Below are 16,754 nucleotides of genomic sequence, written 5' to 3'. Positions count from 1 at the left end.
TGATATAATTAGTTACATCTTTAATATATAAACAGAGAAGACATGAATCTTTGAATGGATTTTATCTTTTATCTTTTAATCTGCGATACAACACCATAACCTCACAAATAAACAGAGTTGTGGTCTAAACTATATTCAAACTTGTGCTTTGGATACTTGTTTTTAACATCATTAAAGATGTAAGCTGTACAATCATTCCACCTCGGAAAAAGAACAGTTCAAATAAATCATTTAAAAGCCTCAAATTACCATGACAATTATGCCTGTGATGACTGTATGTAAAGTTCTGATCACTTCTGGTTCTGTATGCATGAAGCGGCAACATTTAACAAACTAATTCTTCCATTACACGTTGAACTGGATGTTAATAACCTCATTTGTCTTTGATTTGTCTTCCAAATTTCTTCTGCTTTGCCTTGATCTGCTGCTATATCTGTAGACCGCCTGCGGCACGACTGTCAGAGTCAATTTAATCACAGTGCTGCTTCTGTAACATTGCATAGTGATGAAGGAAGTTGAAGACCCTTGAAGACAATGTTTCCCCGCTCTAGTCTGTGTCCTTATAATATATTTTTTTGACTTTTCTTTTCTCCTCCAACAAGTCCTTCTCTTTCTCTCTTCCTCTTCACTCTTTTAAATCCTGTTTCATCACCCGGCACTCGTTCCTGGCCTCTCGGTTTCCTAATCAGACCCACCCCTCTGGTGGGGGCTGTCTTTCTCTGTGTCTGTTACCTCCGGGGAAGGAAAAGCAAATTTAATCACCCCACATAAACAGTGACTGTTGGGTCCAAACCGGTGCCGTCACTATTCAAGCTCGCTCTCTCACTCGTCTCTCATTTCTCATTCAGTTATCATCTTTGTTTTGGTTTGCCGCTGTCTGACACACCCAGCCCAGCGAAATTCTGCATCTGGACTGCATCTGTTTGCTCAGCTTTTTTTGTTTTTTGTTGTTTTTTTGTTTCTCTCTCTTTCATTCACACATACGCTTATGTACCGGAATTCATTTTTCACCCTGATGTTTTGCGCTTTTTGATCGTTTGGTTACAAGGTTAGCTCTGCTCTTCTTTTTCTTTTTAATTCATTCATGCTTTGCAAGTTTCTGTTGCAAATTTTTGGAACTGTAAAGCTTCATCATTGTTTCAGCATCCTCAAAGGATTTGCTTTCCTCCCCTTTTTGCTTCATTCTTATTTATTCATTTTTTTCCCGATTCTTTGCGAATGTATTTATGTTTCTCTCCATCTCTTTTGTCACCACCAGTCTTTGGAGGGTGTGCTCCGCCACCCTGGGGACAACCGGACACAAATCAGAGAGCTGGGTCAGACGCTGATAGACGGGGGCATACTTGATGAGCTCATTAGTGAAAAACTAGAGGCCTTTAATTCCCGCTACGAGCAACTGAACCACCAGGTCAGGACCTTGTCTCTGTGTGTGTGTGTGTGTGTGTGTGTGTGTGTGTGTGTGTGTGTGTGTGTGTGTGTGTGCATGTTCTACATTTGTTCCTGCATAAACAGGAATGTTGCAAATTACATCTCAGTTCCTTTTTCTACGGAGAATCTGTGCTTATTCTTTTTGGGGAATTTATATCTGATTCTGTCTATTGCAAACTAGAACATGTCCATATCTGTACAGAGTTCATGCATTGACATTTCATACAGTATTTATGGAGTGCTCCTTTACTGTATCAGCTATGCTACATGGAGAAATATGCCTCAATGTATTGTCAAATGTAATTGAGTGCAGCTAAAAGTAGAAATAATTAAGAGGCTTACAGCGAGTGTAACACTGTGTATATTAGCTATTATTTTCAGTCTTTTTCTTAGCCAATTGCACATGCATGATAAGAATAAATATAATATCTGTCTACACTAAAATCTGTGATTATAACAGATTCAAATGTGTGTCTCGGTGTCTGTGTCCTCGTCCAGGCAGTGAACCGGCAGATCAGCCTCGAGCAGCAGCTGCAGACACTGAGAGAAAACGAACAGGTGCTCCAAGCGCTGCAGGAGTCTCTGAGCCAGCTGGACCACACGCTCACCTCCTACCTCACTGATCGCATAGACGCCTTCCAGCTTCCACAGGAAGCACAGGTACAGCGCACGTGAACATAAAACACTTCTGTGTTGGTAAGACTCACCTAATGAGATCTGACACTCAGAGAAGCCTCGGAGCGTAAAGGCCCTTCATCTAACACTAATAAACTGCATATGCAATGAAATATGCTTGAACTTCAAATTGTCGTCTTAAACATAAAACCACCATAATAATGCATACTTGAATGTTCCATGTGCATTAAAAAAAAACCCTCGGTGTATAAGGGTTGTTTTGAATTTTTCGTTAGACTATTGGAGCAGAGATCGCAGCTCACGAGGTGACAGTGGAAGAGATGAGGAGAAGAAATGTGGCCAACTTGCCTCCTAACACCGCTGATGGCAAAGCTGGCCGTGGTGGGACAATGCTGGATCACCTACAGGTAACACTGACCCCTGCTGGACAATGTTAGGAGTTGTCATGCCACCACCACTTATCATATAGCTTTAATACCTTTTACATACATTTTCTTTACTATGTGTTGGGCTAATATTACCAATAAGACATAGTAGATTTCTTCTCTTCCATTTTTACTTGTATAAAGGTTTCTGTAATCCTGAAGATGCATTTAAATTTCATTCAAAGTTTCATACTTTCTTTAACATTTTGCTGGGTAAACATTGGCTATTTTTTCGGCGATCTTTGACTTTGTTTGCCTTCTGAATTGCTCTCCGCAGAGGAAACTGAGGGAGATCTCCACAAAATATCAGCTTTTCCAGAAGCCTGCTAACTTTGAGCAGCGCATGCTGGACTGTAAGAGGGTCCTGGATGGTGCTAAAGCTGAGCTTCACATCCTGGATGTTAAAGATGTGGAACCGGAAAAAATTCAGTCTCATCTTGCTGGTTGTCTGGTAAGAAACCGACCTTTTCTTCTCTTTTCTTTCTCTCTCTCCAGTCAATCCACACAGCTACTTATTTCATGTCTTTTTCTTGGATAGAAATTGTACAAGTTGCTGAGTGAGGTGAAGCTGGAGGTGGAGACGGTGATAAAAACAGGCCGCCAGATTGTGCAGAAACAGCAGACAGAGAACCCCAAGGCCATGGACGAGCAGCTTACTGCTCTTAAATTGCTCTACAATGAACTCGGGGCGCAGGTACCTCATTCTGGGCGAATTAACACTTCCACAAAATCTAGCTTTTAACATTGAGTACTTCTGTCATAGCTCTGAGCCCTTTTTAAAGATGCCATTGTATTAATTGTCCTTACAGGTAACAGAGGGCAAACAGGACCTGGAAAAAGCTTTGTCTCTATCCCAAAAGTTCCAGAAGGAAAGTGCTGTCCTGCAGGACTGGCTGAACACAAACGAGGCCGAGCTCCAGCAGAAAAATGGCTGCGGAGACATGCCAGCTGACATCGACGCTGAGATTGCATGGGCTAATGTGAGTAGCTGTATCAGTATGTGGAAAGCTTTTTTTGTTTTTTAAACAGACATTTATTAAGAAAAAAGTGTGCTGTGAAAGTTTTAGTGAAAACAAAACCTTTCAAAACAATAGCGGTCAGTCTGTTTCTTGCCAGTAGATGGCACAGAGGGACAGTTTCTTGCCCCTAAACACATGAATCTGATTCTCTTTCTAATATGGTAATCAACATTATGAGCGGTGTGAATTATGTGTGGCTTCGTATATAATTGATGAGCTCTTCTCTGATCCCACTTTGGTAAAAAGGACTGAAAGATTTATGATTACATACACAGAACCAGGAAAAAAAATGACCCTGTTTATCCAAAAATACCCAGAAACGACATTAAAACTGAAATGCTATGAATTAATAATAGTTCACTAGTTTACATAAAGTCATTAAAAGTGCTTTAGTCCAGTAGGGTGTAGAAAGTGTTTTTGTTGTTTTTCAGCTGTGCTTGTTTTGAAACATTTATGCAGTGAAATATCTGAAAATGTTCTTCATATCTTGGTGAAGGCAGGCTGTTGTTTTAGTAACATCAGCATTATTTTTTCTTTTATATAGCAGTGTGTCAGTGTGTACATGTGCCTGTGTGATAATATTAAGACAGGTAGCTGAGGTGGCGCTGAATTATTGAAACATGGTGGTCATAACATGATCTTGTTGAATATTTTGAACTGGATGTGCTTAACCAGGGTCTGCTGAAGGAGTCGGAGCGTCGGAAGGCGGAGCTATCTGGCCTGACGGAGATCAGCGCTGGTTTGCAGACTCTGGTGGAGGGAAGTGACGCTCAGCTGGAGGACAAACTCTGTGGTCTTAATGAAGCCTGGGAACGTGTTCACACTTTGACTGAGGACTGGCTTAGCACTGTTCTTGTGAGTGCAAATACTGCATATAGAAAGACTAATAAAAGGCCGTATTGGTCACAAGATGTCATATTTTGGTTTCTTAATGAAGTCGAGCCTTCCAGCTGCTTACATTTCATTTCATTTCTTTGCATAATTTGCAAATGCATAAAGGCTACTCTTGAGTAGATATATTTAAGGTAAAGGCAATTACCCATGTCAGCTATTACTGCATATGCATACTTTATAATGCATATCAGTAGTACAGGATTATTTAGTTGGACATGGTGAGTTTAGAAATTCTAAGAAATGTATTTAAAAGTTGCATATTCTGCTCAGTGCAAAGTGCATTACAAGATTATATTTATTAAGGATTCACAACTCACATGAAACATGCTCTTTTTGTGCTCTTTTACTCACCTGATTGCAGGAAATAAATAAATGTCAAAACCAAAAAAAAGACTTCAAATCACCTCTTTAGTGCACTGCAGCAAGTCTATGATAAAGTACAAAATGGTGAATATGTAGAACTTTTAATTGCCTAAATATCCATTTTTGGGTTGTCTAGAGTCACCAGAATGAGGTGGAAATTTTGGATGAAAACTTGGCTCACATCAGCACCTGGCTCTACCAGACCCAGATCCACCTGGATGAGGCTGAACGGCTGGCTCCAGCAGAAAGAGAAAAAGTAATAAAGGTAAGGCAGCGCAGGTTATTAGTGTGACTGGTAAAGCAACAGTAGAGCGTGAAGCTAATGTGTAGATTCTGCCTGAGTGATTCTAAAACCTGAGTTTTTTTAGAAAGCTCCCAGTGAATAAGATTCTGAGAAGGTGCATTAAAAATAAATGGCTGGGCCACTGATGCACATTGCAAATTAGCTCACATAGACACATTAGTTGTGCTGCTTCTTAATGATGGTATCTTTGCTAACAACCCCAATTACCAGATTCAATTTGTAATTGACTAAAAATCACTTGGCCTACCGGTGAGAGGGACATTGCTTGCTGGCAGTTTTTTCAAGCGATGTTGAAATTTCCACATTCCAACACTTCAAATGCTTCAGGAGCCGTCCGCTTAGCGCAGCATCAGCACCATGGAAATACACACAAATACAATACTGTACTATGCCAACATGTGCGAACAAATATAGTTCTATAAAGTTGTTCTATATACAGTGGGGCAAAAAAGTATTTAGTCAGCCACCGATTGTGCAAGTTCCCCCACTTAAAATGATGACAGAGGTCAGTAATTTGCACCAGAGGTACACTTCAACTGTGAGAGACATTCAATCCATGAATTCACATGGTAGGATTTGTAAACAATTTATTCGTAAATTAGGGTGGAAAATAAGTATTTGGTCACCTCAAACAAGGAAAATCTCTGGCTCTCACAGACCTGTAACGTCTTCTGTAAGAAGCTTTTCTGTCCCCCACTCGTTACCTGTATGAATGGCACCTGTTTGAACTCATCATCTGTATAAAAGACACCTGTCCACAGCCTCAAACAGTCAGACTCCAAACTCCGCCATGGCCAAGACCAAAGAGCTTTCGAAGGACACCAGGAAAAGTATTGTAGACCTGCACCAGACTGGGAAGAGTGAATCTACAATAGGCAAGCAGCTTGGTGTGAAAAAATCAACTGTGGGAGCAATCATCAGAAAATGGAAGACATACAAGACCACTGATAATCTCCCTCGATCTGGGGCTCCACGCAAGATCTCATCCCGTGGGGTCAAAATGATCATGAGAACGGTGAGCAAAGATCCCAGAACCACACGGGGGGACCTGGTGAATGACCTGCAGAGAGCTGGGACCAAAGTAACAAAGGTCACCATCAGTAACACACTACAACGGCAGGGAATCAAATCCCGCAGTGCCAGACGTGTTCTGCTGCTGAAGCCAGTGCATGTCCAGGCCCGTCTGAAGTTTGCCAGAGAGCACATGGATGATACAGCAGAGGATTGGGAGAATGTCATGTGGTCAGATGAAACCAAAGTAGAACTTTTTGGTATAAACTCAACTCGTCGTGTTTGGAGGAAGAAGAATACTGAGTTGCATCCCAAGAACACCATACCTACTGTGAAGCATGGGGGTGGAAACATCATGCTATGGGGCTGTTTTTCTGCCAAGGGGACAGGACGACTGATCCGTGTTAAGGACAGAATGAATGGGGCCGTGTATCGTGAGATTTTGAGCCAAAACCTCCTTCCATCAGTGAGAACTCTGAAGATGAAACGAGGCTGGGTCTTCCAACATGACAATGATCCAAAACACATCGTCCAGGCAACAAAGGAGTGGCTCCGTAAGAAGCATTTGAAAGTCCTGGAGTGGCCTAGCCAGTCTCCAGACCTCAACCCCATAGAAAATCTGTGGCAGGAGTTGAAAGTCCGTGTTGCTCGGCGACAGCCCCAAAACATCACTGCTCTCGAGAAGATCTGCATGGAGGAATGGGCCAAAATACCAGCTACTGTGTGTGCAAACCTGGTAAAGACCTATAGTAAACGTTTGACCTCTGTTATTGCCAACAAAGGTTATGTTACAAAGTATTGAGTTGTATTTTTGTTATTGACCAAATACTTATTTTCCACCCTGATTTACGAATAAATTCTTTACAAATCCTACCATGAGAATTCATGGATTTTTTTTTCACATTCTGTCTCTCACAGTTGAAGTGTACCTCTGGTGCAAATTACTGACCTCTGTCATCATTTTAGGTGGGGGAACTTGCACAATCGGTGGCTGACTAAATACTTTTTTGCCCCACTGTAGTGTGTAACTGTTGATATAGAGCGTTATTACATTTATTGCTATTGCAATGGTTGGTATGGCACATTGACTTCTGTGGAAATTTTCGATGGCACTCATCATCAGAAAGGTTGCCGACCCCTGGGCTACACCATTCAAAATAAAAAGGTTCATGCCGGGGTCTCCAAGGCCAAAATATCGGCAGAGGACCCCTACAAAGGTTCCATTAACAAATACAACACTTCATCAAAATAGCAGATCAATTGGATCCCTCAAGATTGCCACTTTTTCTTCCAATATCACTAAACAAATGGCCACACACTTCTGAGCCGAGTGGCCAAAATTGGAGCTGCAGGAGCTGCAAATGAAGTTCCACACAAAACTTGAATGATGTTCAGCTTTTGCAGTCAGGTGTGGGAGAGCTGGAACTGAAAGGGAGCGACAGAGCATCTTTCTTTCAGAAAAAGGCCAAAAGCTCAGTGAACGTAACAGGATGCCTCTCATCACTTGCAATAGCATTTGCCTCGCTCCTAATTCGCTTCTGTACTCGCCAGCAGTTTGCTGTCTGGTGTTGCTATCTTTCTAACACTTTCCCTGGGTCTCAGAAGTGTTTCCAAACCAACAAATGATCCAAAAACTCAGAACAATTTCAATAAGAGCACAGGAACATTTTGTCTGCAGTCAAGGATAAAAGTGTTTTCTTTGTTGTGCCTCTGTGCTCAGACACTCAGTCCAGGACTCTCATTTCAGTCTGTAGTGAGCTACAACCCCAAGGTACATATATAAGGTTGCACACTGCAGTTCTCAATTAATGAAAGTGGGTGGATTGTTGCCTCCTAAAATCAGCAATTTCTTTAGTATTTGCAGTGTCTATTCATCTGTAGGTAGCGTTGTAAAATACTTTTAAGGCTTTAGAAAATGATTATCATCTCTCATCTGTCCGTCTCCATTTTACGAGTGCCTGTCGCACAAAGAGATATGCACAGTGAAATAAGAGCAGCAAAACGGCAGCAGAGACCTCGAAACGCGTTTATCTAAAGCAGATAAAGTGAATGAAAGCACCATCTTTAATCTTTGTTTGTTTAGAGGCCAACTGAAGAATCCTTTATTGTGTCTGTTGTGTCTATAAATGCTAGGATGGCGTCATACAGCTGCATTAATTTCTTAACTCTCCTTTTGCCAAGAAGAGTGAAGGTCCCCACTACATATCAGCTGAGCTTAAGGCCTCCTAACCTTGATCAGTACATGATGTCCCGAGCTCTTTAATCTGACCCAAGGCTACACTGCCAGCCGGTCTGAGGGAGGATGACTGATGGCATCAACTGATAATTCAATGACCAGCTACTCTGCGGTCTGTCCTTAGAGCATGCTGGAGGAGCTGGAGGATATCGGTCTGCGCGTGGACAACGTCAGAGATCAAGCTGTCATCCTGATGACCAGCAGGGGGCCCGCATGTCGAGATGTGGTGGAGCCCAAACTGGCTGAGCTTAACTGCAACTTTGACAAAGTCTCCCAGCACATAAAAACAGCCAAGGTATTAAAAACAGAACAAAAGAGAGATTAATTACTGCCTTGATGCAGTGTGGAATTAAATCTCACTATATCCACAGAAGGTTACACTGTCAAATAGATGCAGTCTGTTCAGCCAGTCTGTTTCTTTTCTTTTTGGCAACACAGATGCTGACGAGTCTGGAGTCAGGCACTGCTGAGGTGAACCAGCAGGTAAAGAATCTATCCTTGGTATTAAATGCAAGGGTGAAACACACCATATCTTACCAGGAGATATAATATCACAGGCAATAGGCTTATAATTAATTTTATGTAAGTTACAAATGCTGCTGCCAAGTGTTTTAAGACAAAAACACGGCCCTATTCCGTGTGTCTCTATGAATTGCAGCACAGCTGAACTCAGATAATTAGTCAGATAATTAGATTGACGTGAGCAGCTCTGACTGTGTTGCCTGAGGTTTGTTGTTTGTTTTTTTTCCCCATTTTCTTCTAATCAGGTCATTCACAGTCAGGAGATGCAAGTTGAAAGTCGGAGTCAGAGTCTCCCTGACCAGGCTGCAGTCCCAGGTGAAGTGAAGGACCTTCAGGCAGAGCTCCAGGACACACTGAAGGCTCTGCAGCAGCATCAGCATGACCCAGTAAACACCTTGGATGATGATAAGGTACAGAGAATTACCTTTCAGTTAGACTTTTTCTTTTAATATTATTAAATAAGGTCCATTTATTTAAAAGTAGCAGTACTGATTGTGATAGTAATGGTAATAGAAAAGTAGCTTCAACTACTGTACAGAGGAAAGAAGACTCCGTCTACTGCCTGGTCAAAGGTTTACCATGTCTATCAGTTCTCAGGAGGAATTGGAGCACACAGAGTACTCACCCAGGTTATTCTGAAATTTCAGTGAAATGTTCTGAATATGCCAGGTTGCAGATTGTGTAATGTAAAGCTCTCACTTGATAAGATGAGGTTTGATTGGCTTAATAGTCCTGGAATTCAGTCTGACTTATCACAGTTTATGATGTTAAACAAACTGACTGATGAAAAAAGACCAATCACAAGCAAGGTCACTGTGCCAGTCAGGGAGTTCTTGCTGTGTTTTAAACAGTATTTCCTGAGTGGTGTATACTTAGCTAAACAGGCAACATGTTGCTCAGGCTTCTAAAGAGGCAGAGTTTATGTCAGATGGTGGTATAAATGTTTTCTTCATGTTTATTGAATAGAAGATGCTTGATTTAAGATCCATCGAGGACTGTTGGGGGGGGGGGAATAACTATTCGCATAACTTTTGAACTCTTGAATGCTCAGTTTGCCCTTTTACCCTGTGTCTCTCTGTACCAGATGGATGAGGAAAAAGCCAGTGTGGAGGACTTGCTGAGAAGAGGAGAAGAACTGCTGCAGCAAACTTCAGATGAGGGCCAGAGGGAGGAGCTGAGACTTCTGTTGCTCCGGCTGCAAAGTCAATACTCTGCTCACAGGGTGAGATGCATATCATGTGTCCTCTGTAGAGTTTTTCTTTTTCCTCTCCTAGAAAAACACGGGATATTCTTATATTGTGTTTTCTGCTGTGCGCCGATGCAGTACACTGAAAGTGTGTGTTTGTGTCTGCTTGTCTCAGGAGCTTAAGGCGCTGCAAATCAGGCGAGCCGAAGTCTCCGTGCAAACGTCGTCTTCTCACACCTTCAGAGAGGAGACAGCTGAGTTTACAGCTGAGGTGAGAGACGAATGCAAGCATACACATCTAAGAAAGGGGAGGAATAAATACTTTGCAGTCCTTGATGAGAAACTATAGGGAGGGCTTAATGCGTGTGCCTCATGATGCTGCAGCTCATTTACGAGTCAAGTTTAACATTCTTTGCTTAAAGTCGGTTGAGGTAGCAGCATCAGAACCAGTGAGACCAGCAAAGTGAATAGGAAGGATAGCTCTAAGAGAATAATTCAGCTTAAACTGCCAACCATCATGGAGAGGGTGCTGCATCCCCTCTGTGACCTGATGATCATCCAGTAGAGGGCTAAAAGCAGGGAGTGTCAGCTGGCATCACATTTACACTGTTTTTCCTCTTTGTCAGAGAGTGCTGTAGTTTTTCAGTGGATTTGAGTTCTGTATTAGAGTTTGATTCTCATCTTTTAGTGTTTTTTTGCCCCTCTAGTTACATTAAGTGTAGTTGTTTCTGATTTGCTCTCATTTAGATCTGTACTATTATAATATCAGCTCTCAGTGTAGCCGAAGGTCTTCTTAGCTTCCTGTTTTCTTTTGTAATATCAATATTTTTTATTTAATTTACACTGTATTTCGTCTTTTATGGTTATTATACGCATTTATCCTTAAATAGTGTTATTATTCATCCACCCTCTTTCTTTTTGTGGTTCATTTAATTTGGTTGCTGTAACAACGAATAAGTACTTTAAATACCTAGTGTGCCACTTAATTCTTCTCATCTGTCTTGTAGGAGATGTCTGCAGTGGGGCGCAGCACTGCTCCTTCGCTGACTCCATCTGACTACCTTTTAGACATCAATAAAGTTCTTCTCGCCATGGCTGACAACGAGTTGCTGCTAAACTCCTCTGAGCTCAGCGGGGGCCTTTATGAAGACTTTTCTAGCCAGGAAGACACACTGAGAGTGAGCCATACCCAGCCTTTGAAATGAGTCTCTCTACTGTAGAAATCGTGGAGAAAGTTCTGTTTTTTTGTTTTTTTTGGTTTTTTTTATAAATGTGGTTTGGTTTTGTGGAGCAGTCTTGAAAAAGTTTAACCAAATTAAAGAATAGAAGAGACACAAGACTCCCCCCCCCCCCCCCCCCCCCAAGTAAAACTTATTTTGCACCAATAACAGCTAGGGCTGCCACAAATGATTATTTTGATAGTCGACTAGTCACCGATTATTTTTGTGATTAGTCGACTAATCAGATCATGCATCCATTGGAGGTACAACGTACAGCTTATTGCACCAGCATGCATCTGCTCTTATATAACTATAATTAGCTTACAGCTTTAAGTGTTTAAGGTATGTGCAAACTAAAAGTAAAGACAAGATGACAGTTTATTCAATTTTAATGAAGTTTGCAGATTGTTTCGGTGAAGTTTAATAAGCTCCTTGCTATCGAAAATATAACGGGACACCGGGGTATATTCTCCAGCATCTCACACTTCTGATAATCAGCTGTCTGCTTGACGTTTATTCAGCTGTGTAAAAACTTTAACTTTAATCTCAGCCAAACAGACTTACTCAGGAACAAATAAAACACACACAAAAAAGCCAAACAATATAATTTTTAAGTTGTCTAAGTGACTTATATATCATGTTTAACCTGAGTAGCGAAAGACCGCGGTGGGTTTGAAAATGATTTGCCAGGAGTCCGGTGCTCTCACGGGCTCCAGTGAGCCTTGCCCCCGGCTAGCTATCGAGCTGGTGGGTAACAGACGTCTCCGAAAACGTCGGAGCACTTTTGAAAATATGTGGTGTCTTGATCAACTGAGCAGGTATTTGAGGTTTACACAGCTACATTCTCGCCTGAAAATATGTTAAACGTTTATTTTGTGACCCAGAAAGAATAATAAGAGTAATATTAAAACTAACTAGCTGCCGCCATTGTTGACAACTGAGCAGGGCGCTATGGATTCCTGGGACACAGCTGCTTCTTCTTCTTCGGGGTTTAATGGCAGCTGGCATCGTTGTACATGCAGTGCTGCCATCTTCTGTTTCAGTCCGTTATTACACTCTTAAATCCTACTACTTATTCCTGCGTCTTTTGCGATCTTACAAAGCCTCAAACGACGCGTCGACTATTAAATCAGTCGTCGACGTAATCGTGACTAGTCGACTAATCGTGGCAGCCCTAATAACAGTTTAAATTAGAGGTTCATCAAGGGTTTTATTTTGAAATGTACGTTTTCTGGTGGTTTGGTGTGTTCCATCATGGTTGATCTGTTGAAGAAAGCTTTACAGTTTAATTGATCCCCTCATCAGTACACTTAACAGACCAATAACAGAATTCATTCAGACTTCTTAAAAAGTCACACTGGCTGTTCTGTCTATTAAAAATAAATAAATATGTAATTCACTGATTATCTTGTATACTGCCCATCACCACTGAACCCATAAGCTTCATAAGACTGGGGGTGGAATTGTTGACGTTAATTGGTGTCAGATAACCAGCGACCACATTTGCAGTTCTGCAATCTGCCTGCTGCATGAACTTCCTCTTCTTTTATTATTCCGTTTTCATGTCACAGAATATCAAAGACAATCTGGAGCGTCTGAGCGAGCAGGTCACAGGGATCCACGAGCGCCAGCCTGACGCCATCCGGGACGCTTCGCCTGCTGAGGTGGCGCAAATGGCAGACGCCCTGACACAGCTCAATGCCGAGTGGGACCGCCTCAACCGCATGTACAACCAGAGGAAAGGGTGCGTGCACCAGCTTCCTATAATATAACAGATAAAGGTGTATTTATATTCATTATCTAGATTTAAGGTTTTAAATCAAACCTTTAAACGCAACAAAGGAGAACAGTGAACAAGCTGCTATTTTTACTTGTGGTGTATTTGTGTGAGTAAGAATATGCATGTCAGGATGTTTAGTAGCTGCAGGGACAATATATGCCAGCTGTCCACTAGTCAAGAGAGACAGCAGGACCAGATAAAGAGAGACCAGCACACATGGTAAAGAACACACACACGTACACGCTGACCTTAGTTAATGTCAAAAACAATTCCTTGGGCATAAACAGTCTCATGCCAATTCACGCAGCCTTACAGTCATTCACTCATTCACACACATGCACAGTGCATGACCCTCAGTGCCATCAGCACAGTTCATTGGGCATAAACAGTCTTCACATTTGCTGAGTGCAGTGTGTGCAAAGACACTGTAGTAAACTAGTAAGCTAATTTTGAGATTGCACACAAACTCTGCAGCACTGCATCTGTAATCACAATAACCTCTGGGCATCATTAAGTATCAAAAGAATAGAGTACATGTTGTAAAATTACTCATCCAGAACTCATTTCCTCAGCTTGTCCCTCTGATCAGATTTGTTCTTTTCAGAGCGATGCTCTGAAAGGAAATAGCCGTTGAGCAGACCACCGTTGTGATAGAGATCTGTTTTTTTTAAGTAATCATCCTTTCGCTCTCTATTTCTTTTTATTCAGTAGTTGTGCTGTGATCTTCACGGTGTTGTCAGAGGTTCCTGATTGTTGCAGCGTTTTTAATAGAGGTCAACTGTTCAGTTTTCCCTTATCATTTCCCGATGGTAGAACATGATGAATTCATTCATTTTTCCGTAGCTGTAGCATATTAACAAGCGGATATGATTCCAACCAACACAACGGATAAACTATGCAGACTGTTTTCTCACTACTATACTCTTACTCACTACAGATACAGTAGATTAGGTATGCTTTTTGAACAGTGGATGCGTAATTGAAAATGAGAGAGAAAGTCAAAGGAATGGGAATTGGATCACAGTGATTTTATGGTATCAATGCAGCTGAAAACACTTCACTCAGTTTGGCTACTGTTCTCAATAAAAGTGGCAGCGGAAATGACAGTTTGAGTCACAATCGAGAGGATTTACAGCCATAGAGATAACATCGATGTTAGTGATATACACAATATGACTGTTTTATTGGTGATGTATTACATTTATATAATTTATAGCCCAGTGCTTCACAGAGCCTTTGCTGTGCACCACACTTTTGAGTTCAGCTGTGTTAAAAGGGTCTGAAGCGATGGCAGAAAGTTGGACAGATTGTCGGTGTGTCCTTCCTCTTTTTACAGATTATCTCCAGATTTCAGCTTTGATGCATGTGCGTTTCCTTTTTGTGCTGCAGGAGTTTCGACCGTGCTGTAGAGGAGTGGGGGCAGTTTCACTGTGACTTGAAAGACATCAGTCAGTGGCTGACTGACACAGAAAACCTGCTGTCTGAGAGCGTTAGCCCTGATGGACAGCTGGACCTGGAATCTGCACGACAATACCAAGAGGTCAGTGGAGGGTGGTGAATCGTTGGTCTGTGTTAAGTTTTTTGTTTTGTTTTTTCTCTCCTAATCTGTTTTGGTTTCTTTACCCCAGAGACAGAATAAATATGTATTTTTTGTGACAAAAGGCCTGTCAGGTCTCTTTCTTTTATTGTTATGGAGACTAATTAGATTAATTTGGCAATATCACATCATCACCGTGTGTTTACAAGTTTAAATCAAGATTATTAACTCCCAAGGATGCTGTAGTAATATGTTCACGCTATAGGCAGCTTGATGGTTCGATGTGTTAGACAGAAGATAATTGCATTTGGCTCCCCCAGGGGAAAATGGGTGCTATACTGTATCTAATAAATACACCACACATCTGACTGTTCATTATGCAGAGTGGAAATGGAGAGAAGTGAACTGAAGAGTAAGATTAGAAGGGGACTTAAATTTCGCTTTGTTTGATTGCTAAAGCGGTAATTTCATTTCCAAGGGGAATTAAATTCTCTGAAGCTGTTGCATTATCGCTGACGGCGCCGGTGCCATTAACACCTTTATCGGCGTGATTTGCAAAAGCTCGAGCCGCAGTCCAGTGCGTCTGTCTTTTTTACGTTTTCACAGACTGAGAATGAGACGAGGGATCAAGTGGATGGGAATTGAGAGATCAATTAGCTGAGTCACCCTTTAGCGGACTTTACAATCACTCACTCTACTTTACGAGTCTGTCTTGGCAGGTTAAATCTCTCTCGGTGGAAACAGAGATTTGGCAGCTTAAGTCGTGACTCGCTACAAATCATGCCTATGTGTCAATAAGAGATTTGCCTGGAGAGATGGACCTGAGCTCGGGATTTCAGCACTAGTAGATCAGATTATGCTGTTTGACTGAAGCCTTTTTTCCCCCCCCTTTTGTCTCTTCCTTTGTTCGGCATGCATTTTAGGAGTTGGAAGAAGGCATTGCCAGTCATAAGCCCGTCCTGGTTGGACTCAGCCACACTGGAGAGCAGATAATTGGCAAGCTCTCCTCTCCTGATGGGCCCCTGCTTGAAGAGAAGCTGAAAACTCTGGGTCGGCGTTGGAGAGCGGTAAACCGCCAAGTCCTAGACAGACAGCGGAGGTAAAAATGACCTTGTACAAACGAGGGGGGAAAGATTGAGGATTTGGCGTTTGACATTCTTGTGTGTTGACATATAACATCTTAGTTCTAGAATACAATGTAGCATAGAGGTTGGTGCTCATTCTCCGTTACCATCAGTCTGTTTCTTTATCAGTGTTCGTCAGGTTAACGTTATCAATGCGGTCAGTCAGCCTATAACAGCAATTTAAATGTAAATTTTTAGGATCAGGCCTGCAACCTGGAGGAAATGGAGATCCTAATCTAAGGTGTGTGTGTGTGCAGGTTGGCTGGAAGGGATCCGGCCCTGTCAGAGCTGGTGAGGAGGCGCGATGAGCTCGCTGTGTGGCTCGAGCAGGCAGAAAACGCTGTTAGCTCCCTGCCTGTCACTGCCACTGACAGAAATCTCAAAGAACTGAAGGTAAAGCAAAACTCAAAACATGCTCGAGTTAGTCTGATTCATGGGAGCTCAGAGATTTCTATTCCTGCTCAGGAGCTGCTGGGGAAGTGCTATTTTTATGGTCAGCTCTGACTGTGTTGTGTTGTCCTTTGTTCTTCTTTCCCCTCTATGCTGTACTGTGAGCACAAGTTGCTCAGAGTGTCTCAGTTAGTCACAAGCAGAACCAGTCTCACCCAGCAAACGTAAACAGAAAGAGCACTGACACTTCCTGTTTTTAATATTCCTGTTTACATCCTCCAAGCCCTCAAACTCAGACTTGTACCTTATGGAAATACACTGCAGAGTAGAATCATTCACACTACATATCTCTGTGCAACAGGAGTTTGCTTCTTTGTTTCCCATTCCTTTGACTTTATCTCTCATTTTCGATCACACGGTGAAATTAAGCCTCGGTGCATCTTTCCTTGCAGGCCCTTGCTGAGGAAATGGATTTACAGAACGAGCGTCTTGGCTGGCTTAACAAGCACGCTCCTCAGATCCTGTCCAGTCCCAGTGTTAGCCCGCAGAACAGAGAACAGCATGTTGCCAAACTCAGAGGCATAAACCTCAACTGGAGCAAGGTATGAAACAAACCGAGCGGGCGGCATGCACACCCAAGTTTGTGAATGCAGAACCTCAAATGAGGCGATGTAGGATT

At 42.1% G+C, this 16,754-nt stretch overlaps 1 protein-coding gene across 7 annotated transcripts in view; it reads left to right on the top strand.

Annotated features, from left to right (window-relative positions):
- The window catches only part of utrn (utrophin), a gene marked incomplete at its 3' end in the record, with an annotated part of 194,758 nt that overhangs the window by 47,137 nt on the left and 130,867 nt on the right, over window positions 1-16,754 (top strand). For all 7 annotated transcript variants that reach the window (XM_082506782.1, XM_082506783.1, XM_082506784.1 and 4 more), the window contains 19 exons: window positions 1,259-1,408; window positions 1,927-2,088; window positions 2,340-2,471; window positions 2,767-2,940; window positions 3,028-3,183; window positions 3,299-3,469; window positions 4,184-4,363; window positions 4,902-5,030; window positions 8,441-8,611; window positions 8,755-8,799; window positions 9,084-9,248; window positions 9,923-10,060; window positions 10,200-10,295; window positions 11,032-11,202; window positions 12,816-12,988; window positions 14,414-14,564; window positions 15,485-15,660; window positions 15,943-16,078; window positions 16,528-16,677. In XM_082506782.1, coding sequence (XP_082362908.1) covers window positions 1,259-1,408; window positions 1,927-2,088; window positions 2,340-2,471; window positions 2,767-2,940; window positions 3,028-3,183; window positions 3,299-3,469; window positions 4,184-4,363; window positions 4,902-5,030; window positions 8,441-8,611; window positions 8,755-8,799; window positions 9,084-9,248; window positions 9,923-10,060; window positions 10,200-10,295; window positions 11,032-11,202; window positions 12,816-12,988; window positions 14,414-14,564; window positions 15,485-15,660; window positions 15,943-16,078; window positions 16,528-16,677 — 2,826 coding nt within the window. The remainder of the gene's footprint in view (window positions 1-1,258; window positions 1,409-1,926; window positions 2,089-2,339; window positions 2,472-2,766; window positions 2,941-3,027; window positions 3,184-3,298; window positions 3,470-4,183; window positions 4,364-4,901; window positions 5,031-8,440; window positions 8,612-8,754; window positions 8,800-9,083; window positions 9,249-9,922; window positions 10,061-10,199; window positions 10,296-11,031; window positions 11,203-12,815; window positions 12,989-14,413; window positions 14,565-15,484; window positions 15,661-15,942; window positions 16,079-16,527; window positions 16,678-16,754) is intronic.

The sequence above is a fragment of the Aulonocara stuartgranti genome (assembly GCF_965226115.1).
Source record: "Aulonocara stuartgranti genome assembly, chromosome: 15".
Lineage (NCBI taxonomy): Eukaryota > Metazoa > Chordata > Actinopteri > Cichliformes > Cichlidae > Aulonocara > Aulonocara stuartgranti.
This window is presented reverse-complemented; position numbering and strand designations above follow the sequence as displayed.